Genomic DNA, 25,392 nt, shown 5'->3' with positions numbered 1-25,392 from the left:
AGCAGGAATACCCTCACACATGAGGGGATGTTGTCCCTCCTGAGCTGGTGGGAGCAGTGAAGCTGGAGGTACCACCCATGCTCACCTTGCCTGTAGCCACCTCTTTGGTAGCACCCTCCCATCCGTGACAGGCACTATCCTGGTGCAGTAGGATTCAAGGTCAAGGAAAGTTCTCCACATGAGGGTACTGTGAGCCCAAGGCAGCCTTTTGTCTGCCAACACCCCCAAACTGCAGCCCGGGCTGCCCTGACCAGGCAGGGACACGGTTCCTTGGGGACACACGGGCTGTCTTTTGGATTTCAAGAGAGGTGGCAGCTAATTGCCATAACATCTCCTCTGGCCCCTATACCACCTTCTTCTCCTCTTAAAGGGTAGAAAGTGAGGATTTTTCTTCCCCTTCTCAATTCACAGGTGACTGCTGGCTATTAGCAGCCGTAGCTTCTCTCACACTGAATGAAAAAACACTAGCAAGAGTGGTGCCACTGGATCAAAATTTTGGGCCAGATTATGCTGGAATATTTCACTTCCAGGTGAGATGAACATGTGACACAGCATGAACACATTTCTGTCATTACATGCCATGGTCTGTTTTGCAGTGGGGTTGCCAGTTATTGCAGAGGAGACGTTGAAAAAACAGGGATTGCAGAGCTTATGCTGTTGTTCATGTTTTGAGGAAACAACCTAGAGGGCTACGTCAGCCTCCCACGGGCACATGCGTAGCCACTTCTGCTCTGTAAAGAGACATATGGCTTTAGAAATCATTTCACATTTTCCTCGGCACACAAGCCCCACTTCAGATATAAGGCCTTAAAGGAGTTGGACTGGGATCTGTAATACGTGTGTGTGTCTTCAAGGCGTCTTGAATCATGTGGTGAAACTTGTGTGGCTACATGAGTGGCGTCATCCAGACAAGGAGCTACCGTACAGCTCTACAGTTTTAGTCTTAGTCTTTTCTTAAGACGGATTACCCTTCCTTCAGAGCAGCCTAGCATGGTACAGTGGGAACAGATGATTTCAATATGACTTCTAATCGTGCCTATGATTGTCACTAACTTAGATTAGAAATGCTGGGAGAGCAGAGTCCTACTCTCAGGATACGGCAGGCTGTCAGCAAACTCATGCCCCGTCCTTTCTGAACAGTTTTGGCAGCACAACGAGTGGCTGGATGTTGTGATTGACGACCGATTACCCACCTTCAAAGGCCGGTTGGTTTTCCTGCACTCAGCTGAACACAACGAATTTTGGAGTGCCTTACTGGAGAAAGCCTATGCCAAGTAAGTCACACTGCGCATATATAATTTGCTATTTGTACACACGTTATTCACAATTTGTACTTACACTATTCACAACCCAAGTGAACAGCTTCTATCCAGTATTTTTTGGTGGTGGTGGTGGTGTTTTTGCATTGGCTGCTGCCCTGGTGTAAAGATGTTATGCCTATCTCTTGTGAGCTGGTCCAGCTTCCAACACATCATTAGATCCAACCCTAGCTGATAACACTAGAGTTGGATCAAAGCCTGATCCCTGCCATTTGTGTCTCTGCTGAGACCTCAGTTGAGGGTTCTGGCTAACTCTGTGTTTTCAAATGATTTGGCAGGTAGCAAGCCACTGACGCGCAGTGATATTCACTCCTTGCCCACCTGACAAGTGACACTAAAGAAAGAAAAGCCTCAGGCTTTAAGGGTATGGAGAAATGAATTAATTAAAAATGCAAATAACAAGGAAAGCAGAATGATCCCAATACTCCTCCCATATATCCTGGGTACGTTCTGGGGTCCTTCTTTTGACTTCAGTGCTGTTGCTGCAATTTTACGCCTGTGTGAGCAAGCTCTCAAACATGGTTATCTTCAAAGTTTTGCAAGCATGTCTCACAGTCAGCATGTGTTTTCCAGGCTGAACGGCAGCTATGAAGCTCTGAAAGGAGGCAGCACAATAGAAGCCATGGAGGATTTCACTGGGGGTGTAGGAGAAATGTATGAGGTTAAAAAGGCTCCTGACAATTTCTATGAAATCCTAGAGAAAGCTCTGAAAAGATGCTCAATGGTGGGCTGCTCTATTGATGTAAGTAAGAAATGGGGTCTGAATTTCTCAGGTTTAGTTTTGTGGTTTCTGTGTTAAAAAAAAACACTTTCTTTTTAAGGGCTGGTTTAATTAATGACAAGTAGATGGATATGCACTTAACTCTGCAAATAATAGCTCTGAACTGATAGATACGTAATACTAATGTAGTCCTTAGTACAGTTGTTTAAAAGAAAAGAAAAAGATTCCTCACTTTTCAGCAGGCGATGGCCACTGTATTTAAGGCTATGATGGCATGAGTATCAGCACTCAGTGAGACTGAACTTTATTTCCTGACTTACTTGGCCACTTAGCATTAAAATTGGCCACAGCTTTTTGAGGACTTACTGGTTCCAGAGACTACAAAATTGGTTTTTTTCAGCCCTGAATTCTGTAACCACACCTGTAGGGACTTGGGGGCCTCAAGACAATTTTCAGGATGAGTGTGTTTGTTCGTACACAGGGGCAGGGGCTTAGGATACGTCAGGATTATCCCGCCAGAGACTAAAACCTCCAGCTTTTCCAGAGAAGATGTTGCTGGTTACTTACACTGCTCTGCCAGTGCATCTGACCGTCCATGTGTCCTTGGCTTTCTGATGAAAAATGCCTGAGCTGCTCAACAGCAAGAGTGAAAGGCCCGTTGCTGTTCCTTGCCGACTGTGCTCAGTGGGAAAGGCAGTTCAGAAACAAAAGTGTGCCAGGTTTCTCCACCAGAATGAGCAGCTGGCAAAAAGGTTTCAGCGCGAATTAAAAAACCAAACACAAAATGTTTCATTTCATAGAATCGTAGAATCAGAGAATGGTTTGGTTGGACCTTAAAGACCACCCAGTTCCAACCCCTTTGCCATGGGCAGGGACACCTTCCACTAGAGCAAGTTTCCCTTTCAGGCACTTGTAACAAAGGCGAAGGAAGTGCCCAGGCTGGGGGAGAAGGAGAGAGGCTTTCGTTTGCCCTCTCCCCAAAAGCCTCATCGTTGAACATTTGACTGGGCTGAGGGAGACCTGTTGTCTCAAACCCATTGCCTACCTGAAAGCAAGGCTTTCCCACAAGCTCTCTCTTTTACTCAACTATGCCCTCAAATTTGGGGTTCAGTGTTTCCTGATTTCAGTTTCCTTTCCTCTCCTGATGAAGGTTTGCTGCTTGCAAAGACTAAGTAAATATTTATTGAACTGGAGACAGAGTGTGATACTCAGCTGGCTGATGGGACCCTTCACAGCCATCACTGCTTCACCAATGTCTTTTTACAAGAAATGGGTTGATACGTGTTTACGTATCAACACCTGATCTCAGTCTGAGAGCACCTTTTCCCATCCCTTAGCTGACACAAACTACGTTTGACTGGGAGTTAAGATTGAGATACTGGAAAAGTAGATGATGTTGATAGAAAATCACAGGGACAGAGAATTTGTTTTGGCCTGAAACCACCTTATTTTCCCTCTGAATGAACAATGCTAACAACAAAAAAAATAATCTTTTCCTTTCCTCAGAGGGCATCATTGCACCATCACTATCTGCATCGAGCAGACAGACAAGTTCCCAGTTCATAATACTGGTTAGCCACTGACCTCCCACCCGCTGCTGGGAAGGGACCAGGTGGCACCCTTTGCAATTTCACTCTGAAGAGAGAGATTCACGTTTTTTTCCCGTATTTCAGACCAGCAGTGCTGCCGAGTCAGAAGCCAAAACCCCCTTTGGCCTTATAAAGGGCCATGCTTACTCCGTGACTGGCATCGATGAGGTACGTTCAGCAGCGCGGGGCAAGGAGAGACCTGGGGAAAAGTTAAGGGAGCATCCCCTGACCGCAGGTGACAGGGGCAATTATCCTGGGGGAGTTATCGAAATTCCCATCCATCTTTCCCTTCCACATTTCCCGTAACAGCCTGCACCTTTTGCCCAGCTGTTACACCATCTTGCCCAGCCTCTGCACACTGGAGGAGTCCTACTCCCTAGCTACTCACACTTGGTGTTTTCTTTATTTCCTTCTTCCCCAGGTGAGCCATCGAGGCCGGCAAGTGCAGCTCATAAGGATAAGGAACCCCTGGGGACAAGTGGAGTGGAATGGCCCTTGGAGTGACAAGTGCGTGCCCTGTCCCATACATGCTGGCCTCGCAAAAGCCAAATTCCCCCTGCTGCTCCATAGCTAGCTTTCTGCAGCCCTAGCTATGCCACAGAAAATTAAATCAAGATTTGCACATCCAGAGCAGTATTATTGCCATACTAACATCTCACCCTCCGTATTTTCAAAGCTGCTCAATTATGGGGATGCTGTCAAGGTTGTTTAGCCCCAAAAATCTACAATTAGTGAAAATCATGCATTAGTATAAATGGGATAAGTTAATTTTAAGACACTCCCGATTGGAAAAATTATACATTTGGAGTGATTTTGTGTTTATTTTTTGCAAGTAGTACTTTTAACACAACATCCATACTTTGTCCTACTGCACCTAAGCTGGAAACTGATATTATATTACCCCCTCTAAGTAGCTTATGAGCCTCTAGTTGCATTTACTGTTCTGGGTTTCTAAACACATCAGGAATAGGCAGGAACCTTACAGGTTATAGATGACCATTAAATGAGACTCTCCACACGTGGTACCCACCAAAGTTGTGGAAGGACCCAAAACCACAACAGGATTGGTCTGAAAACCAGTCTGTTTTCACTGCCAAAGGTAAACAAAGAGCAAATAATACAAAAGAAAAAAATTATATGGTAAAATACAACACTCCTCCTCAACATACACTTTTCAATATATTTTTGCACACATAGATGGCTTCGTTTTCGTTTCACTTTCTTCTACTAAGTTTTTTTTTATTCACACAGATGTAGAGGAGAGGAGCCATAACCTGCCTGACCCTTTAAAATTGCTGAGAGACGTAGTCATCTGTAGGACTACTTTAATGTCCCTGTCCTTAACATGACTCAGAAACAAAAGAAATATTTCCACATCAGCTCTGATTCTTTGTTATCTTGAAAAAGAAAAATGTGGATAATTGGCGTCTATAATGAGTGATTAAATCTCAAAAAAACAGAGAGGTTGAGATCAGGATAGGCACCTGGCAATTTGTGCTGTCTATTGAAAAGGTTGTCTCTGCAAAGCAAAGCTCTGATTCTGCACTTGGGAGGTTTTCTGGAACTCGTAATACAGAGGAGCTCGCAGGGCAAGACAGGAATCTGTATTAACATTTCACAGCAGTTGCTGGAATTAAAAACGTCGACACAAGGTGCCCGCTACTCCCTGTTTATTATGTCAGATTGGAAGAGCAGTAGGGCATTTCTAGTTTTTCCAAAATGCTTTATCAGGTTTTTCTTTGGTTTTGATCTGCTACAGCTGGAGTTGTAGGGGTGAATGAAAAGGAGGCAGAGCCTTTATCTGGAACCCCAGTTATTCCAGCAAATCTCTCTGTACAGGGGAAGGGGCTTATTCAGTTCCTATTGACTCAGTTTTGAAGAAATATCTGGCCTTAAATTACTGACAAACATAAAGGACGAGATGGTGGTAGGGATGGAAAACAGATTTAAGGAGCGGTGTGACTTACCAAAATCTTGAGGTTTGCCCACAGCCCTGTCATACCCAACCCCAACACCTGACAGCAGTCCCTGCTCTGAGTGCAGGCAATAACTCACGCAGGACCATCCTGGAGCAGCTTTGGGATCTTTGGCCTAATCCTGCTTCCAACTGCATTAGTTGGGTGTCTGCGATCAGGAGTGACCGCAGGATTCAGGAAACCTCTTAAATGCATCTATGTTTGTGTGAGCCGCTCAAATAAAACACATCTGGAAGAAGAACAGCCTGCTGCTGTGTCCAACCAGTCGTTCTAAGCCAGGGAAAATTAATTGCCACATACCTGTAGTAAAGCTTGGTTTTATTTTCTTGCAGCTCTCCAGAATGGCGTTCAGTCAGCCCATCGGAGCAGAGACGCCTAGCTCAGGCAGCACTGGATGATGGAGAGTTCTGGTAAGCCACAGGTTTTTAAAGTATGTGACTCTAGTCCGGAATCAAGGCACAAGTGGCCAAAAGGAGCACTAAGGAAGAAGTCTCTGTGTGAGGAAATGCTCCGTTTCTGCCTAGGTGAGGGCAGGTAGAATACTCACTTGGTTTTCTGCATGCTCAACGTGTGCCCATGTCTATTTTAAAAACAAAAAGCATTTTAAAAGTCAGCTCAGTTAATGGCATTAGCGCATTAAATACTGTGTGTCTCCCACGAATGTAACACCCTTTAAATCCTTCCCAGGAACAAAGGCAGGCTCTGCAGAAGGGACCATTTTATTGCACTGTATCATCTATGAAATGCCTTCAGGGTTGATGCTAGGCATACACTGGAAGGGAAGGGAGTCCTGAAAAGCAATACTGCTTGTTACAGAAAGTAAAAGAACACCAAGATATGTGTGAAATGATGGAAAAGTTTAAGAAGAGATGAAATGAAATGGAAAAAAAAAAAAAGAGGTGGTGGAAATTGCTTTAGAAGTGTGAAGTGTTCTTCATGTGAAATTCAGGATCTCAGACAGAGCAGATGGCTGACTTGCACATAATTTTTTTCCCCCCCCCCCCCCCCCTAGAAACCATGCTGTGCACTACTGGCAATGTGTCTGGTCACATTTTCTAGGGCCAGATGCTCATCTCTTTTACACACAGGTAAATCTGGAGAGGTATGCAGTGGGGCTATTCCAGATTTTTTCCTGCAAGTTAAACCAAAATTCAACTTCAGGCCTGAAAAGTGATTTGAGATAGACAATGCAGCACATTAAGTCACGTAAAATGATTTAGCCCCAACTTTGATAGCTCTGGAGGGAGGTAGGTCCAGTGACTGATCAATTGCTTAAGTATTTTTACATAGGATATTTTGAGTTATTTTGCTATTGACATTGCAAATGCAGTAGGACATTTCCAATTTTTCCAAAAAGCTTTTGGGAGAGTTTTTTTGTCTGTTTTTGATCTGGCTACAGCTGGAGCTTATGGGGTGAATGAAAAGGAGGCAAAGACTTTACCTGGAACCCAAGTAACAGCAAGTCTCTCAATACAGGGCATGACGTAAAACCTGACTGGGTAATGGAGGTACAAGTGTGCAAGTAGGCATCAAATGAGCAATGAAATTCATGAAAAAGTCATCCATCCAACAGAGCTAAGCTGATAGTTAAGTAAGTTCTCGGAAGGCCAATAAAAATTAATGAGGTTGAGCATACCCAGACAAATGTTGGCCTTCCTCATCCAGCATCTCAGCCATTCAGAGCAGAAACAAAAGCCATTGGGACTGAAATTTCTGCTGAAGGGGTTAAGTGGACAAAAATCATATGCAGAAGATAAGAAATACTTCCAAAACCAGTCAGGCAAGTTTGATACCAGCTAAACCCTCCACCCAGTCCATCAGACTTATTTTTCCTAATGCCTTTTGACTTCTGTGTGTTTCTCTAAGGAGTGCTCGCCTCTTTGCCCCTTTTAAGCCACACCTTGATGGTTTCCCCATCAGGCTTCACATGCAGACTTTGCATGAGCAATAATGTGGTGTACCCCTAAAGACAATAAAAATGGTCAGATGAGGAAGGAGATTAACCCAGCTGCTTCTCTCCAGCCTTCAGTATTCTCCTACTGTGGCTCTTGCTGATGCAGTTTAGCTGAGGAGATGGTGAATGAGCTATATTCCTGCTTCTGCAGCTGAGGACCTTCAGCCGGTCTATTCACCACTCCTGGTGGTGGCTTGGCTTGCCTCCCTGGAAAGCTAGGGTAATCTTTATGAGGTGCTTTGAAATCTGCGGCTAGAAATAATGAGTAGCAAAGTAATTAGGTCGCCCAAGAGTTCAAAACCTGTTCTCCATGACATGCATTATCTCTGGGCTTCACAAATAACATAAGGCGCAACGCAGCTCTTCTCCTTGTTGGTGACAACCGGTTTCTACTGAAGTAGCCTTAACAGTAAGTAAGTTTTACAGTCAGCCAGCTCTTTGTACGTCATTTCTTAATGTGTCTGGAAGCTAAAAGGGAGCCCAGGAAAGCTACTATGCACTCATGAACAATTTCTGTAACTGTGCTGCAGGTTTTGGACCCAGCTTATTCCATGTGCTGACTGCACACAAAGCAATGGTCATTTCTCCTACACAGGCTCATTGCTGTTAAACGAAAGAGAGGAAGAAGAAATGTACCAGTTTATTCTCATGTATTGTGTTAGATTTCATCCTAGGTGGAGCAGGAAGGCTAGGAGGAAAAGTAGTGCAATGAGGGAAATTAGATCAAAACCTATGGAACATTTAAAGCAAGACATGTGTCATATCATCAGAGTGTCTTCAGTCAATGCAAAAAGGTGGCACAACTGTAGAGGACTACATGGGAGAAGGCAGCCAAGGTGGGAAGCATGATCTGATAAGACCTTTTGTCCCTTTTGTTCTTTGGATTTGTGAGGACTGAAGAAAATCTTCATGGTAACATGCTGAGAGCCTGATGACCTCATTAACTACGCCAAAGATATTTTGGCTATGTATCAGCAGTTCAGACTGGTCTTGTCCAGATGCTTCTACTAGGTGCGAAGAAGGCATCCTGCCGTTGGCTTAAGAAATCAGCTTCTCACTCACCCTAGTCCCTTCCCTCCTAAAATCAGAGTGTCAGAGTCTTCTCTTCCCTTCACCAGTACAAATCCAGGACAGCCCGAGGGAGGTCAGAACAGATGTTTTACCTCTTAGGAGCCAAATCTGATCTATAAAGTGCAACTCCTTCACCTGCTTTACATCACTTTTCCAAAGAGCCCAGAATTGCGTAGTGTGGCCAGGAAACGGAGCCACTTAAAGACAGATTTTGCTATGCTGCCCCTGCTTTAGTGTACTGAGCGTGCAAGCGAGAATTAGCAGTGCCTGGGGCTAGCGATACATGGGAATAACCAACAAGAAAGAGGACAGAGCTCGGGAAAGCAAACCCTGCTGTTTCTTCCCACACTAAAACCAAGTTGTAAAATGGCCCCTAGCAAGTGTAAATTAATACCACCACAGATATCTACTTCTCATGCAACAGAAAAGTGGAGCTGGCTGTGTTTGATGAGCTACACCGAGGGCTAGCTGGGTCCTGTCTGCCACTGCTGCAGACAAACATGCAGTCCTGGAGAGCTTTTGCTCTTCTGCTACTCCATTTTGTTGTTAGGCATCAGCCACTGGAGGAAAAGGATAGTTATAGAAGTTCATCTTAGGGAGGAGATCAATTTCTGTACGTTATTTCTATAGTCCATGGAGGGAGAGAGGCTCTTATAGATAGCGATTCAGCGCAGAGGACACATCTGGATGCTAAATTGCCCTTAGGAAGGCCTAATACCTCTACCCTTTTGTAGAGAGAAGTTCAACCTACCAAGGCTATCCTCAGTCTTAGAGCATCTGGGCCTCTTGTCCTTGCAGTACTCACCATGCAAGCCGCTGTCTCTTAGACATCTTCCCTGTTCTGTTCCTTTTGCCCAGGGCTGCACACCATGCCCAGTGGTGCCTGGCTCTGATTGTCCCTTCTCTTGGCTGTTTGCTCAGTCTGGAACACCAGGCTCCTTGGTCAGCAGGACCATTGGTATCTTTTGGCCCTCTTACTTGCTAAAATCACATGGCTTATCTGCTTCTCGGCATGCTGAGCAAGCTAGTTTCAACCAGCCCAGCCCAGCAGTTCAAAAATATCCATATTACGGCATTTGCTTCCACATTTGCCATGTATATGTGTCCACCTTGGGTATAAAATATATGTAGTGTAATCTGCGTGACACAGTAGCAGGCAGCAGCGTCTACACTACCTTCAAGGGCAGGTTGGAGGCACTACTCAAGCCCAAACACACTTTTCGTCTCTCATATTTGGTGTATGTTTTTGCTAGGACAAGATCCCCAGCACCCATAAAGGAGGGGAGGGTGAGCAACTTGAGCCTAGGCACCTTAGCAGAGGCCCAAATATGACTTTAAGTGCAATGTGGACAGGCTAATCATGGATTCCTCTCTACAATGACCTGAAAGGAGGTTGTAGCGACATTGTGGGAAGCCTCTTCTCCCAGGCAACTAGTGATAGGACAAGAGGACATAGTCTCAAACTGCGCCAGGGGAAGTTCATGCTAGAAATGAGGAGGCATTTCTTCACAGAAAGGGACGTTAGGCATTGGAATGGGCTGCCCAGGGAGGTGGTGGAGTCACCATCCCTGGAGATGTTTAAGAAAAGACTGGACGTGACACTTAGTGCCGTGGTCTAGTTGACACGGTGATGTTAGGGCAAAGGTTGGACTCAATGATCCCCGAGATCTCTTCCAACCAAATCGATTCTGTGATTCTGTCATTCTTATGTCACCATATGTCCCTTGTAGTGCTGTCATGTGGCTGGCATTGAACACACTACTGATTTGTAGGCAGATTTAACTCCCGCACAAATGCCTGCCTTCCTTTGGTTGGCTCTTCAGTAGTATAAATGCAGCCATTAAGGCCAGGATGGTGTCGGTGAAATAACTCTTTCCACTGTAGGCTTTGTGCCAGTGTCACTTCTTTTCATCTTATACTCAACTGTAACTGAATAAAATCAACGGAGTTATAGTGTAAAAAGAAAGATGTAAGAGATGTCAGAATGAGACCCAGACAATAAGGTTGCTTGTGTTTTACACCACAGGGAGTGAGAGCTAGCTTCTCCCCTCGTGTACATCAACATAGCTCCACGGTCGCTGAAACTATTCAGATCCACACGAGCTGGTGATCTGGCCCTGGGACTCTGGGGAGTAAGTATTTCTGCTGGGCATCCTTCACTGAAGTAAATGACTGCCTGCTCCTTCCCATGTCTTTCTCTCAGGATGAAATTTGAAGACTTCAAAGTGCATTTTGATAAAGTTGAGATCTGCAACCTGACTCCAGATGCCCTGGAAGACAGCACTGCCCACAAGTGGGAGGTGACCATCCATCAGGGGAGCTGGGTCCGGGGATCCACCGCGGGAGGATGTAGAAATTTTCTAGGTAAATAGATACTGCTTTGAAAATGAGAAGCAGGCACTGAAGTCTTTCCCCACCCTCCGCCACCTCTCCTGTTACCCCATAGCCAGAATTGTGGGTGCAGGCCAGGCCAACTGAGTCTCAGCTAGCAGGAACCAGCCAAAGGGAAGAATGTTCATATGGTCCCACTTGAGACTTTGTGGTGAAAGAGCTGCTTTCTTTCTTCTTGAGTTTGTTGGATCTGATTTGCCTCTCATTTACATTTGCATGAGCAGGACTAGCTCCAAATAAGTCACTTTAAACTGCAGCAGTAAGTGTAAAATGAGACAAAAATCCAGCTCAGCCAGCATGTTTATGTGGCTCTCAAGTAGCATCATGGATCTGAACTGTGTTTCTCTAGACTGGCACCAGCACTATGGGATCATTGTGGCTATGTACTTTTTATAAAATCCCATCTGACAACTTTATTTAAACCATGGTAACTTAATAAAATATCAGGCCTAAAATCTTTGCTACACTTAGTTCCATGAAGCACTTTGGGATTTGGCTTATTTTCTGCAGAGCTTAGTGGAAAGAAGCATGACAGCTAATGGAAAAAATAATTTGAGCAAAACCTCAGCTTAATTGTCCTTTTTGTCTTTTTTTTTTTTCTTTTTTCTTAGTAGTAGTAGTGGTGATACTATTATTCTGAGGCAAGAAACTCTCTGGTGTTCTTTACATTGGCAGACACTTTCTGGACAAATCCACAAATCAAGCTACATTTGACAGAGAAAGACGATGGCCAAGATGACTGCACATTCATAGCAGCGCTGATGCAAAAAGATCGCCGTAAACTCAAGAAGCTTGGCGCTGAAATGCTAACCATCGGCTACTCTATTTATGAGGCACTCTATTGTTTTTACAGCGCAGTAGCCGCTCTATCAGTATTAGCATCTTTCTCTGGGTTTTTACCCCTGCTAGTCATTATGTATTTTTAGAGCCCTTGCTCTTAAAATAATCTTCTCAGTTACATCAAGCCCCACAGAGAGTTTTGCTGTGGTTGGGATGGAGTCCTCTCAGAGGAGGATTTAGGAGTCCCTGCAGGGCCATGGGTTCCCAGGACAGACTCCTTGGCCCCATGATTCTGTCATCCCCTGCCTGGCTCCCAGAAAGGGGGTGTTGCTTCATGTGAGTCTCTTGGGGTGCATCACACACAGGGGTGCCCATCCCTGGGTGAGGTTGGGATTGGCAAATCTGTTGTCACAGCAAATCAGCAAATCTGTTGTCACTGCTCTGTGACACAGCGCCTGGGATGGTGATATTTAACGGCAAGGAATGTTTAAGCAAGAAGACAATGCCCCAGAGTCCTCTTAGACCGCCTTCTGGGTGGGAAAGGACCACCGATAATGGGTCCTTGCCGTAAGATGGGAGCTAGGTTGCTGCGAGCACCTGGGTGAAGGGACGACAATGAAGGGTCACAGCGGGGGGAGAGGCTTGTGCCAGGCAGAGTTGGGCTCTGTGATTCGGAAAGGGGCAAAGGATGGCCCCCAGCACACCCCAGTGCAGCGCTGCCTTTGTTTCCCCTCCTAGAGCCCCGAGAGAGAAGGACACTTGGGCAAAGACTTCTTCAGGTACCACCCCTCCAAGGCCAGGAGCAAAACCTACATTAATCTAAGGGAAGTATCTAACCGATTCAAGCTGCCGCCGGGCGATTACATTCTTATTCCGACCACGTTCGAGCCGCACCAGGAGGCAGATTTCTGTCTGAGGATTTTCTCTGAGAAGAAAGCCATCACCAAGTAAGTCAGCAGTGAGCCCCGGGCTCTCGCTGCTTGCCTGCACGAGGGGCCGGTGGCTACTGGGGAGAGTCTGGCTGGTGCGCACCCGGCCCTACAGCAGAGCCCTGGCATGGAAAGCTCCTGATGGTTTTTTTTTTGCATTTGCCCATTTTTGCTAAACCTGACTTTTGGTTGGAGAGGAGTTTAGGAGGTGGGGAAATCAGGCTTGCCATGGTGAATCTGCTGGAAGCTTGGCAAGGAAGAATTGCTAGCTGCCTGATCCTCTTTGGGAATCTGTGAATGCAGCAGTGGTTGTTTCCTCTTCGTTTCCTCCCAAAGTTTGTCCAAATGAAAATTTTACGTTAAAAAAGGGTATTCACAAAAAAGTGTGTGCACAACGGATAAAGAATGAGATTAATTCTTTAGCAGACAGCATGCACAGCTGTGCCCTCCCTGAGTCCCGCTTAAAGTCTGTTTTAAGGGCTCATACCAAAATTTAAACAGTGCAAAAATCTGATAGTCTGATGAATTTTATCTAAACTTAACCTGTTCAGTAAAAAGTGCAGTTTTATCATTCACCTCTGGAAAACATAATAAGCAAGCTTCCACCCTAAGCAGACGTTGAATATCTTCAGATACTGAATAAGGTTTTGTTTTCTCCAGGGATCTAGATGAAAACGTTGCCATTGATCTCCCTGAGGTAAGTCTACAGAGTTAAAATAGCAAGCGAATAGCTCAGCAGAAGCTGGCACACACTGCTTTTACTGTCTTTGGCTGAAACACATTCATTTCACAGGAATGTTACACAATTGCCAGCTTTGTGTATGCGACTGAAACAGTCGGTTCTGCTGAACATGGTACAAGAGCTGTAACAATCAAAATCAGAATCGCTATGGTTCTGCATCCGCTTGAAGGCGGTCGGCATCAGCCAGCACCGGAGGCGGGTATCGGCCACCACCGATGGCACAGAGAGGCACATGGCCATTCACATATTTCAAAATTTTATCCCTTATGAAAAAATAAGAGGCAAGAGAATGTCCACAGACCTACATTCACTTTGCACACAAATATCTTTATTTTACTTATCAATATCTGCAGGGCTTGGGAGGGAATGCTTGATACATGTGTGTACCTACTGAAATGATTCAATTCTTTTTGTTTCTGAATGGCCTGCTCCGCCTGCTGAGCACTAATTGCAGCTGAGTCTGAGTCAGCTCCTGTTTAAGTGTGTCCCTGCAAATAATTTTTTTGTCCCTGCAAATTAATTGTGGTGTGCCTTCCCATGGAAACAAGCTAAGCCAAGATCTCATGTGTCCCTCTTTAGTAAAACTCTCCTCCAGCGACCAGCTAACGAGCGTCTTCATTTCTGCCATCTCAGGGCCATGTGCAGTAGCAAACTAAGTCTATCCACCGGTCCCAGTATCATTAAGGGACTGTGTCCAAACTTGAGCAGAAGGAAGCGAGGAACATACATACGGTCAAAAAAAGTCTAAGTGGCCAAGCAGCGTCACCAGGGCCACTCTGGTGACAGTACACTAAACAGCACCCGTGTTGTATCTTCTGTGGGTACAGAAAACAAACCCTGATTCTTTGCCTCCTATGCTGGGCTGTTGCCTTCTTTTTCCCCATTTTTTTTTTGACCCAAGAACGCCTCTCTGTTCACACGGTCACCCCAACGGTAGCAGTGGCTCTACACTCTTGCACCTCTCTGCTTATCGGTGTAGACTGAAGCCTGGACACGGGCCCTGAGGCACAGTGCTGGCAGCCAGCTGAAAGTGCTTCCAGGCTCCGGATGGTGCTGAGTACTGTGCTGAAGTGCAGCCACCTCCGGCTGGTGCTCTCAAGAAGGGTGAGAGGTCCCTGGATGATGCCGCTGAAAAGAGCTCAGTAGAGCTGCGGTTGTTCAAGGACCAGGGCAGCAGAGTGGTGCAGGGGTGGGGTGAGAGGAGAGGTGTTTTCCAGGATGGATGCTCTTGGGTTTGACATAGCCATGGCAATGGGACACTACGCAATTGTTCTGGCGAAGGAAATGAGGTGGTGAGGCTCCCCTCGGGCAGCTAGGTGGTTGGGAGGCCTCAGCTCTGGCCATGTTCAGGAGCACATGTATCCTTACTTGAAGATGTACTATGGTCCCCTGATGAACAGAGGGGCTATGTGCAGGAGAAATGTCATGTTTTACCATTCTTATAATGACTTGTGTGTTTGATGTTACAGCCTCTAAACCCAACCCCAAGCCCACAAGAAACCGAAGAAGAAAAGCACTTTCGGGCATTGTTTGAGCAGATTTCAGGAAAGGTGAGTGCAAAACCCTTGTGGGTCATAGCAAGATCTAGAAGGAGGGGAGGAACTTCTGCTCCCACCCAGGGCCAGGTGACACAAAAATGACGTATTTGGGGAGGAGTATGCTTGGTTGTAGTGTATTGTTTGGGCACCAGATGTCACCATGCCTAGATGGAGAAGGGTGCAGTCCCTGGTGAGCAAGCAGGAGGACCAAAGCTAGAACTCAAGGCCTGAGGGAGCTTACCTGATTCAGTGTCCAGCTGCAGTTTATTTTTCTTTGAAGCGATGGTTCCCACTTGGGATCTCCTTCAGACAACCTTATGCACAGCAGCGTTCCTGTATTTTGCCAGCCCTATAGTTTCTAGCCTTTTCTAGGTTTTGTGTGGTTCTGTTTCCTGAGTTGCAATGAAGTACAGATGGGTGATGTTTGTGTTTTCTGAGGTTTTTGGTATGTCTGATTACAGAAACATTCAAGTAACAGATGCTGTGCTTTTTTTTTTTTTTACTTTAGGACATGGAGATATCTGCAGAAGAACTCGAATATGTTCTGAATGCTGTATTAAAAAAAAGTAAGTGCTGATAACCTCTGCTGTAAAGAACTTTATAAAAGTTGCCGTTAAATTCACTTACAGTTAGAAAAACAAAGACTGGGTTGTAACTCCTGCCTGGTGTCCTCCAGCCAGCTGGGGCAGAGGCAGGAAAACATCTGGTCCATGATCTAACCCCGAGCTTGCCCTGCCTCCGGCATGATCCATGTCAGCTTGGTGAGACCAGCTCTCCGTTGCACTACTGCTCTGCTGTGGAGAGACCGGCGCTGGGCTGGGACTTTGTAAGACCTGGATGTAGTTCATGACCCTGCTACAGGCCCTTCGTACAAGGGGAAACCTGTTGCTCTCTGAACCTCATCTCCCAGTTTATGAAACAAGGATAGTTTTTCCTGTCATGTCTTCAGTAAATACCTCTTCTGGCTGGACTGTGGCTTCTCTATAGTGAGGGCTGTCTTTGTCTTCCAGTACACAGGTCCTCCCACAATGAGGACTAAGAGCCAGCCAACTCTGCTTATGAAATCTTATTTTCTGCTTTTGGTTTATAAAAGGCAGATTTGTCCAATGACTTCTTTCTTATTATTGTCCTTTTTCAGCAAAGAACATAAAATTCAAGAACTTAAGTCTCATTTCATGCCGAAATATCATTTCTCTTATGGATGTATCCTTTCAAATAAGTGATTGTGAGGCTAAATGAATACCGAATATAATTGTCCATAGCATTACCTGTCATGGATATCAGAGACGGATATGGTAACGTCATGGCAGAACACCACCCAAAGAAGAAAATTATGTGAAAGTTGTATCATGATTTTTATTTTAGAAATTTAGAGTTAGGAGCTTCAAGACAGACCATTTTCTACTGCAGACTTGGAAGCAGATGCTTTAACGCTGAGCACTTTTTAAAGTAAATCTCAAATTACTTCTGTATAGAACAGTGCATTTTTCAAGCTGTGGTTTATTTGAAAAAGACCTAGAAGAGATAACTCAAGAAAAGGCTGTTCTCTGGAGGGTTACATTCACCAGACAGAGTTGAGCGTGCAAGTTATGGGTCAGAAATTAAGGATCAGCAGAGTGTTGATAATTACTGATATCAAAGCTATGGGTTTTTTGACAACCAGACTAAAAACTGGAAAATCTGGTCTTTCAGCTAGATGCTGGATCTCCAGGAAGCAGACATGTGGGAGAGAGTTGTCTGTCCAAATTTAGGAATTTATGGTGTAGGTGTCTACATCTAAGCTAGCTTTCTAGGCTTCCTTTGTAGATAGTGAAAAGGCTGGTGTAATTATGCTTGATCTGGATGCGCCTAACTGTGAGGGAGCTAAATGACTGCTCAGACCTTAGGTGAGATGAATCACAGCCCTGGTACTTCCCCACCAGATTCATCCTCTGCAATGTTCTGGTGCCTGTTGAGTTTGCTTAGCATGGCTTCTCCTCAGGCAGAGCTGGTTTTTGCAGTATGCTTTCCTGATAGACAATTTTTTTTTTACACGTGAGACAAAAAGATACAGTCCTAACAAGGCAAGTATCTAACATTTGGTATATGTCTTGCTTGTTCAGCTGAGAAGTTCTTATCTTTACCATGACAGAGGTAACATCCTGTCAAACGTTTCTAACAGAAAACCAAAACAGACAAAACTTTATTCTATTAACTCTATGTCCATAGTGTTAAAATTCAGTGCAGATCAGGCACCATGATTATGCAATGAGAAACAGGGGACCGGTCCTAAATTTCCTCCCTTAAAAACCAAGCTTCAGTAGGGACCCGGTCCATGTTCGCGTCTCATCCTTACATGGTATTGGGACAGAGCCAGGGTCTGCACTTGACCCGGGAGCATGGCAGCAGTCCTAGGTTTACTATTTGGGATATAACTAAATAGTTTCCATGATTTGCAATGCTTCCAAGCAAATATCTGCATAGTTTTGAATAAATGGGGAGACATCTATTCCTCTGCTTTGGAAGCACAAGGAACGCAGACACAACCATCCCACTCTGGACATGGTATTTGGAGCACAATGGAGGAGCAAAATGACACGAATGCAAACCCAAGTCAATGCTGGCAGAGTCTCCTCCTTGTCATATGCCACCAAATCCCCTGGCTACAGTCACCATGTGGTGGCACGGAGCGGGAGCAAATTTCTACATGACCCCAGGAAGAAGAACCTGGCTGGGTAAACAGACAGACTTTTGCAGGAATGATAATGTCCTTGGGATCTGTGGGTGCCCTCATTAATGTCACCAGTGGAGGTACTTAAATAATGGCAGGCATTACCTAGACCCCACTTGGCATGTTCTGACCTTTGTGAATGCTCACTGAGCTAGTGTCCATCTGAGCAAGGGCTTTGTCCTGGCAAGTAAGGTGGGAAGGGGAAGGGGAAGGGGAATGGCCCGTTCCTTATTTAGCAATTCAGAGCAAACGCCCCATCTGCAGGTAAGCTGTGCTTGGGTGACGTTGGTAGCTCAGTAAAATAAGTATTAAGACCCTCATGCTTCAGGCAGAGGGCAGGCCAGGCAAATCTAAGCACTGCCTCTCAGAACTGCTATACAGACAATTTTTTCAGACCATAAGGACCGATTTTGCCAACCTCACCCACGACTCCCATTAATTTTTGGTTGAGCCATTGTAACAGAGCCTGGTTCCTAGATAAAAATACTGAACAGCACACTGGTTGACTAACTCCTTCGAGTACAGTAGCAATTTGTTTTAATCAGGTAATTTAATTCTCTGAATCATTTATACCCCATTTATATCCAAATTTGTTCTTGCCTTAGAACAATCTGTCTTTCTTTCTCCTGTGGAGCCTGCATTGTGGTTGAGCCATTGTAACAGAGCCTGGTTCCTAGATAAAAATACTGAACAGCACACTGGTTGACTAACTCCTTCGAGTACAGTAGCAATTTGTTTTAATCAGGTAATTTAATTCTCTGAATCATTTATACCCCATTTATATCCAAATTTGTTCTTGCCTTAGAACAATCTGTCTTTCTTTCTCCTGTGGAGCCTGCATTGCTCAGCTGTGTTTTTATATCACATAATGTTCCCCAAGTATCACAGCCACAGCCGTAACTGTAAGAGCGCGAGCTGCTGAAAAATCCCAGTATTGCTTTCAGCGGCACCGTAGGTTTTCCAGGCAACTTAACATTTTCTGCTTAAAGGAACAGAGCTGATAAATTCAGTTGGAATTTGGACCTTCATGTAACAAATCCTTTTCCTCAATTCAGCTTACCAGACCAGTGGCAACGGGAAACTGGAATTTAGTGAGTTCAAAGTTTTCTGGGAAAAAATGAAGGAATGGATAGTAGGTGACATTATTTGTTGTATTTGTTTCTCCATTTCATCAGCTATTTCCTGTATAGTTTATTAAGTATGCGCAGACAAAAATGGAGACAGGAGTGTTTACAAGCCACGAATTTTAACTCAAAACAAATGTTTTAAAAATATGGGGGCTTGTTTTGGATAGTCAAAGACATTCTTCGCTTTCCATGATGCTAAACCATAATGATTTTCTGGAAATAACAGAGATTTTTGTAAGCAAATCAACTATGTTTGGGATAAAGAATTCAACGGGCACTAATAAGCAAGCCAATCAAAATGAAACTTGAGGAGTTTCCATTACTGCTGTTGTACAGAAGAAGAAAGTGATGATTCAGGACCAGTAGGAAATAAACATTTCCTAAGTCACGGTATTTCCATTATTGATCACTCAGGAATCAACTGCACCGAACGCTGGGGAAGTGCTGCTTCTAATTTTAAACACATTTCCCTGCCACTGTATATGGCAGTAAGAATAAGCAGGCTTGCAGGATCAGGCCACAGACTGAATATGCAAAAAAAAAAGACATCATAATTGTTTCCTCATGGTCTTTAATGGTTTCTTCTGAATTCATGTTTCACCCAAGCATTCAAAATATGCACTTCTCTGCTTCTTGTCTAGCCCATCAGAAATGACACTTTTTTTCTGAGTACTAATGCCACATCTCTTTTAACAAAGGACTCGTTGTTTTTAACAAGGGGGCTTGAGAAATCCTTGTATCCCCGTAGGAAGATTTGCACGTATATTTGCTGGAAAATTTTACACTGAGTGTGACGACAGCTCTAAACAACTCATATTCCAAGGGAGAGCCATGTTTGTCATCTCATTGAAACGATGGAATATAACTCCAGTTTAATAAGTATTTAACATTCAGGTCAAAATTCAAACCATTTGTACTAGTTCTCTTGGTTGTACCATAAATGTGGCTGTTTAGATCTTTTATACTTAGAAGCAAATGAGGAAGTGACAATCTTAACTTCATGTTAAACAATTTGTGTCTAACCTTCAGAATTATAGAGAAAAACATGAAAAGAGATTAAGAGAATGCATCAGTGAAGAGTTAAAAGACAAAGAACAATATGCCCTTCCCAGATAAAATCAATTTTTAAAAAATAATGGAATTTTTTATGAAGATCAACTCATTATTTTTGCATGCTTGGGTTTGGCAGTACTTGTTTAAGTTTCACAACAACCTATTCATATGACAAAGAGAATTGAGACCCAGATTTGCTCCTCAGTTACAAAATCAGACTGGATCTAGACCGAAGTCTTGTCAGCTTTCTTAAACGCTTATCCTACGCAGTCAGAGACAAACACCTTGCCTTACTATGCCATATCTGTGCTCCCTTTTGTATGCAAATACTGAACTTTCCATGTGCTCCTTTCACAACAGAATATCTTTCTTCAATTTGACTTTGATAAATCTGGTTCCATGTCCTCCTATGAACTTCGCAGTGCTCTTAAAGCTGCAGGTAAGACAAGCACGGCATTTTATCCGGGAAATCTGTCGGGCAGATCGGCTGTGGGTGAAGAGGGCTGCAACCGCTTACGCAGGCCGGGTGCCCCTGAATAGAGAGGAGGTCTAAACCCCAGAGAGGATCCAGGCACCTAGAGAGGACATTGAGTGGACCAATTTTGCCTCAGGTATCCCCAACCCTGCAGGGCAGTCAGTAAGAGTGATCTTTACATTTTTATTGAACTCTGTTAAACTCAACAGGGCTGCACGTGTGCAGGGTTAGACCCTGAAACAAACCACTTCAGAGTCCGTCTCCACTCAGGGGTTGGAGGAAGAGTGTCTATGCTGTTTGGTACGAAGGGCAATCAGTGCATTTGTATTTCATCACGAGTTATTTTTATTAAAGCACCTAGTTTTGCAGAAATCCCTCCAAATTTTGGGGAGACAGAATGGTCCCTCATACATCAAAAAGTGCATGGACTAGAAACCAGAGTCACTGCAAAATTTCTTGTTCTGAGTTCGTTATTCTCTGCAAGCTTAAAGAACTTTGTGGTCATATCACTTTCTGGATGGATGTGTGCCACAGAGTAACTGGTTTTCAAGATTAGTTAGTAGAGATCTGCAGATTCATCCCTGGCCGACGAAGTTGCTCACCTTTCCTTTGTGCGTGTGTCTTTGGGCAGGTTACCAACTCAACAACTACCTGCTGCAACTCATTGTCCTCCGATACTCTGACGAACGGTTCCAGATTGAATTTGATGATTTTCTGAACTGCTTAATTCGCTTAGAGAATGCAAGCCGTGAGTATCTTCTTCCTCTAGAATTTCTTCCTCTTTGAAAGAAAAATGTTCCACTTTTGGCTGTCGTTGACCATATTGCACAATAGCTGAGATCAAGTGTGTACATGGTGAACAGAAAGGAGCTGTGTTTGGCATTTGCTTTCAGGATGGCTTTTCTCATGTAAAGTGAAATACGTTCTACTGCTAATGGAAAATTTCCCCATATTAACAGAGCCTGCTTCATAAACTCTGCAGCAGCGTAGAAGGCATGTGAAGAATGCTGGCAAAGTCTGTGTTATAGCCTTTCTTGGGCCCACCCGCAAGCTTAATTTGGGATCACAGAAGTTCAAGGTTCAAATATTGCATGTGCCTCATGCAAAGAGATAATTGGCATGCACTTGGGCAGGTATCTCCTGTACCTTTTACATAACTTGTCCACTTTTGGCTGGAGGTACGGTTCCCTGTACATCGAGGCACCCCAGGTCTCAGTTCAGTTGCGCGCAGGGTCCCTCTCATTCCAGAGCCGCAGTAGTAGAGATAGGTAAAATGGCTGGATAAAAGCTGAAGTGATCATTAGTGATCATTAGATCATTAGTCCAAATTCAAATCAAACGCAACCCACTCGATGAGAAGCAAAATCAACTTTCTTGACTGATCGTTTTTGTTTCGTTCTTCTCTTTACTTTCTGATGCAATCTGTGGCAATAGAAGTATTAAACTACTGAGAAAGAAAAGTTTAAAAATATATACAAGTAAATTGAAATTGCTTGGCTTCATTTTGGAGTATCATCCAAATCCGACTGTTTAGCATATCCAGGACATCCTCTTCCAGTCAAGTCCTGAAGTGAGACTTCCACAAAGGCCTTAAGTCAGCAAGACATTTCCTCTTGCAAGGACTTTGTTTTGTCAGAGCAGCTACCACCACCGAGCAGATCAGCCGTTGCGCCAGGCTCTCCCTCTCCTTGGCACGGCCGCTCGGTGTTGTGGGATGGGGAGCTCGTGTATGAATATGAATGAGGGGTATTTATAGCACCCGTGTCCTGTTTTTCATTTCAGGAGTATTCCAAGCACTGAGTGTGAAAAACAAGGAGTTCATTAACCTGAATATAGCCGAGGTATGAGTACGGCTTCATAAACACTGACAAAATGATGGGGCTCCTCTAGACCTTTGTCTTCTTATAAGAACTGGAGTATTTCTGCATGACGCTTCAGGTGACATCTATGTCCCTGAGAGTGCAAGGGGCATCTGCTGTAGGTTTCAGCAGGGCTGGAATTTTAGAGAGTGTGAACTGATTACATCTCCTCTCTGCTATTTCCTTCCTTCCTTGCCCTGTGCCATATTGACATCTTCCCATCCCCCTTTCTAGATTCTCTGCTTTTTCCTTCCTCGGGTGCCAGCTCTCAATGGGGGAAAGAAGAAGCAGCAGACGGGGAAGAGGGAGTCCTTTCACTCTTCCCTGAATCTCGCAGGAGCTCAGCCTCTCCTGTGCATGTCCATCATCTGTTTCTCACACCGCCCAGCACAGGCTTCTTATTTTCTGGTGCTCTCTTTGCCTTCCCGTTGCCTACGTGGGTTGTTGCTCGTTTTACACTAACCCAAAGCTTCCTGGGGCAAGGCACAATGAATTCTCTGGCACAACAAACGTGGGAACCTGTGTGGACTGCTGGGTTGCAAGCAAAATCTGTGCTGTTGTCAGCGTCTAATGCTTGGAGAGCTCTACCTCCTTCCCTCCAAACACAGAAGCAGAGGCTGGCGGAGGGCTCTCCTTAGTGACAGGACATCGAAGCCTAGTGAGCAAAGGTCCTCTTCCCTACGTGGGGTCGATTCAGAGCAAGGCACTGCTTTTGAACACCTCTCTTTCATTTGGGGAAAGGGAGGGGGAGGGAGAAGGGCCTGAAAGAATTGATTGTAAAGTTGCGCTTTCTTCCGATGTTAGTTTATCAACCTGGCAATGAACATCTGAAGAAGTCTGACTTGGATGCTGGGAGTTTCTTGCGATATTGCTGCCGAGAATTCTGCCCCAACAGCTGAGGTTCCCTTTGCATGCAAACTTTACCAGGAGATTTCGTGCGGAGGAATACACATGATGCCCACCCTTTCTGCTCTCCAGCCTTGTTGATGAGCTCAACAGTCAGACCACATTTTGGTTTTATTTTTGGTAAAGCCTGATACTGGATTTGTTACTGTGAGAGGCATTTGGATGGGGCACACATGCCCCTCAAGCAGACTGAAACTGATGTCCCCGAGTGACCACAGGATTTTATGAAATAGGATTGTATTTAGTTTCAGCACAGCACAGACTACAGTGATTAAAAGTCTTTATTGCTGCTTGGCTACAGATTACTGTAAGGTGCTTTTGAAAATATAAGGCTGTGTAGAACTTTGTTCAGTTTGGAATTGATTTGCAGGCATGCTGTGTGGCTACATGACAAGTCCCCTGTTGTAGCCACATGCATTGCAGTCTGGTAGACTGCGCACAAAGGAAGACTGGGGAACGTATGGATGAAAAGTCATCCTTGAATATTTTTGGCAGAGGTCCCTGGTCCAGGCTTCTTTAGAAGGATGCTTAAGCTAAGGTTTGACATTCACCACAAGTTTAATTCAGGGAAAATTTGTTGCATCTCACCTTCCCTTAGTCCTTCCCCTGCTACCAACAAAGTTCATCTGCTACACACTTCGCTCTGTGGCCAGAGCGTGTCCCAGAAGCCGATCTCCGCAGAGCTGCACACAGCTCGCCTTCATCTTCAGAGAAACACATGGCCCCCAAACAGTGAGCTCTTGTGTGGGGCCGTCTTCCTCCAGGCAGTCTGAGACTGTGTCCCACACCACCCGTGCTCCAGAAGAGGAATTACTATCATTTTAGATTAATTAAATGTACCCATTGGTAAGGCCCTGATCTCTGCAGCTATTGCTATTTTGCAACTGTGACTTACATGGTATTATTCATGTGACGTGGGTAGCCAGTGCTGACTTACAAAACAACAGTAATAGCAGCCAGGGACTTAAGAGGTCTTCATAGGATTTGTTTCCATGATTATCTTCATAACTTATGACTATTTTATAATGAATCAACTGTCTGGATTTGTTTTCTAAAACCCTTCTTGCAGTGAAACAGATGGCCCTAGGATAGCCTTGCATTCCCTGCTGTCCAGGATCACTGAGCCAGCCAGAGGTTTGTTTTCTCTGGATTTAGACCTAATGAGCAATGCTGGAAGGAAAATCAAGCTGCAGCGAAGGTGAAGTTGAAACAATGAAAAAACCTAGGGATCATGATATTTAAAATACCCACTTTTGTTTTTTTCTAACGATTATAATCTTGTAACTACGCAGAAAATGCTCTGGAGCTAACTGGAAGCCGAGCAAAAGCTCGTGGTTGCAGTGTTTGATTAACCGAGGCACTCGGCCCCATGAGGTGTATTGATTTTCAGATGTGCTGATCGTCTGCCCTTTTGACAGCACCAGAGGCAGTTGTCTAAACTTGTGAAAGTTTGGATTAAAATCTAGACTGTCCTATAAACATTCGGCCACATACTTGAAACAAAAAATCACAGATGCTTACTTAATCGGTTCTTTGTGCGAGCTTAGATGTGGGCACGAATTTGTTGTAATACAGCATCGTTCACAAGCTATGCAGGACAAAAGAGGTGTCTCAATGCCTGGCATCGCCAGCGTAGCTTTCTGTTCCTCTACGCAGAGCTGAGAATGTCTTGGTGGAATCAGGATTAATAGAAGAAAGTGATAAATATTGAGGCGGGATCAACGCAGCACAGGTAAAAATCTCCTCTGCATTTAAAAGAAAATTCATGCCTTTAAGAAGAAAACACCTTGAGGTGTTTTCTGCCCACTCGGAGCGGTTGCCTGCTGGCTGTACCACGAGGAATTTGAGAGCTAACATTTACAAACCAAGCCTTTTTCGTGGCCAGCCAGTTGGCTGCAGAAAGCCAAGTCCCCGTCCTGCCGTGGGGTTCACACAACACCCACAGCCCCAGCAGAGGTGCGTGTAAGGGGAGTTAAGCACACGAAAACCTGAACATACAGCCGGGATGGTCCACGGCCACCCAGAGTCTGTTGCAGCACAGTCCCTATCTCACCGCTTTGGCTATGAGGATATTATGGGTGCCTGTGCTGAAAGCCTTGCTAAAATCGAGGTGAAGAACAGCAACTGTTCCCCCTTGTCTGATGCGCCGGAGCGTTTTCTTTCTGCATCGGAGTCATGCCCACCTTAAAAAGGGAAAAGTAACCTTAGAAGCAAGTGCATGTGAAGATGGAGGATTAGATAATCCCTGGTAA

General features: G+C 44.7%; 1 protein-coding gene across 2 annotated transcripts in view; it reads left to right on the top strand.

Annotated features, from left to right (window-relative positions):
• The window catches only part of CAPN9 (calpain 9), a 28,892-nt gene extending 5,416 nt beyond the window's left edge, over nucleotides 1-23,476 (top strand). The window contains exons 3-20 of one of the 2 annotated variants that reach the window (XM_009700279.1): nucleotides 412-530; nucleotides 1,141-1,274; nucleotides 1,893-2,061; nucleotides 3,714-3,797; nucleotides 4,051-4,136; nucleotides 5,938-6,015; nucleotides 10,834-10,994; nucleotides 11,697-11,854; nucleotides 12,540-12,748; nucleotides 13,391-13,427; nucleotides 14,942-15,022; nucleotides 15,519-15,576; nucleotides 16,149-16,213; nucleotides 18,784-18,852; nucleotides 20,261-20,339; nucleotides 21,007-21,123; nucleotides 22,158-22,216; nucleotides 23,039-23,476. In XM_009700279.1, the coding sequence (XP_009698581.1) occupies nucleotides 412-530; nucleotides 1,141-1,274; nucleotides 1,893-2,061; nucleotides 3,714-3,797; nucleotides 4,051-4,136; nucleotides 5,938-6,015; nucleotides 10,834-10,994; nucleotides 11,697-11,854; nucleotides 12,540-12,748; nucleotides 13,391-13,427; nucleotides 14,942-15,022; nucleotides 15,519-15,576; nucleotides 16,149-16,213; nucleotides 18,784-18,852; nucleotides 20,261-20,339; nucleotides 21,007-21,123; nucleotides 22,158-22,216; nucleotides 23,039-23,065 (1,790 nt within the window). In that variant the 3' untranslated portion in view covers nucleotides 23,066-23,476. The remainder of the gene's footprint in view (nucleotides 1-411; nucleotides 531-1,140; nucleotides 1,275-1,892; nucleotides 2,062-3,713; nucleotides 3,798-4,050; nucleotides 4,137-5,937; nucleotides 6,016-10,833; nucleotides 10,995-11,696; nucleotides 11,855-12,539; nucleotides 12,749-13,390; nucleotides 13,428-14,941; nucleotides 15,023-15,518; nucleotides 15,577-16,148; nucleotides 16,214-18,783; nucleotides 18,853-20,260; nucleotides 20,340-21,006; nucleotides 21,124-22,157; nucleotides 22,217-23,038) is intronic. The other variant, XM_009700280.1, reaches the window with a different exon arrangement.
• Nucleotides 23,477-25,392: the final 1,916 nt, after the last annotated feature.

Source organism: Cariama cristata, unplaced genomic scaffold (assembly GCF_000690535.1).
Source record: "Cariama cristata isolate BGI_N322 unplaced genomic scaffold, ASM69053v1 scaffold2815, whole genome shotgun sequence".
Lineage (NCBI taxonomy): Eukaryota > Metazoa > Chordata > Aves > Cariamiformes > Cariamidae > Cariama > Cariama cristata.
This window is presented reverse-complemented; position numbering and strand designations above follow the sequence as displayed.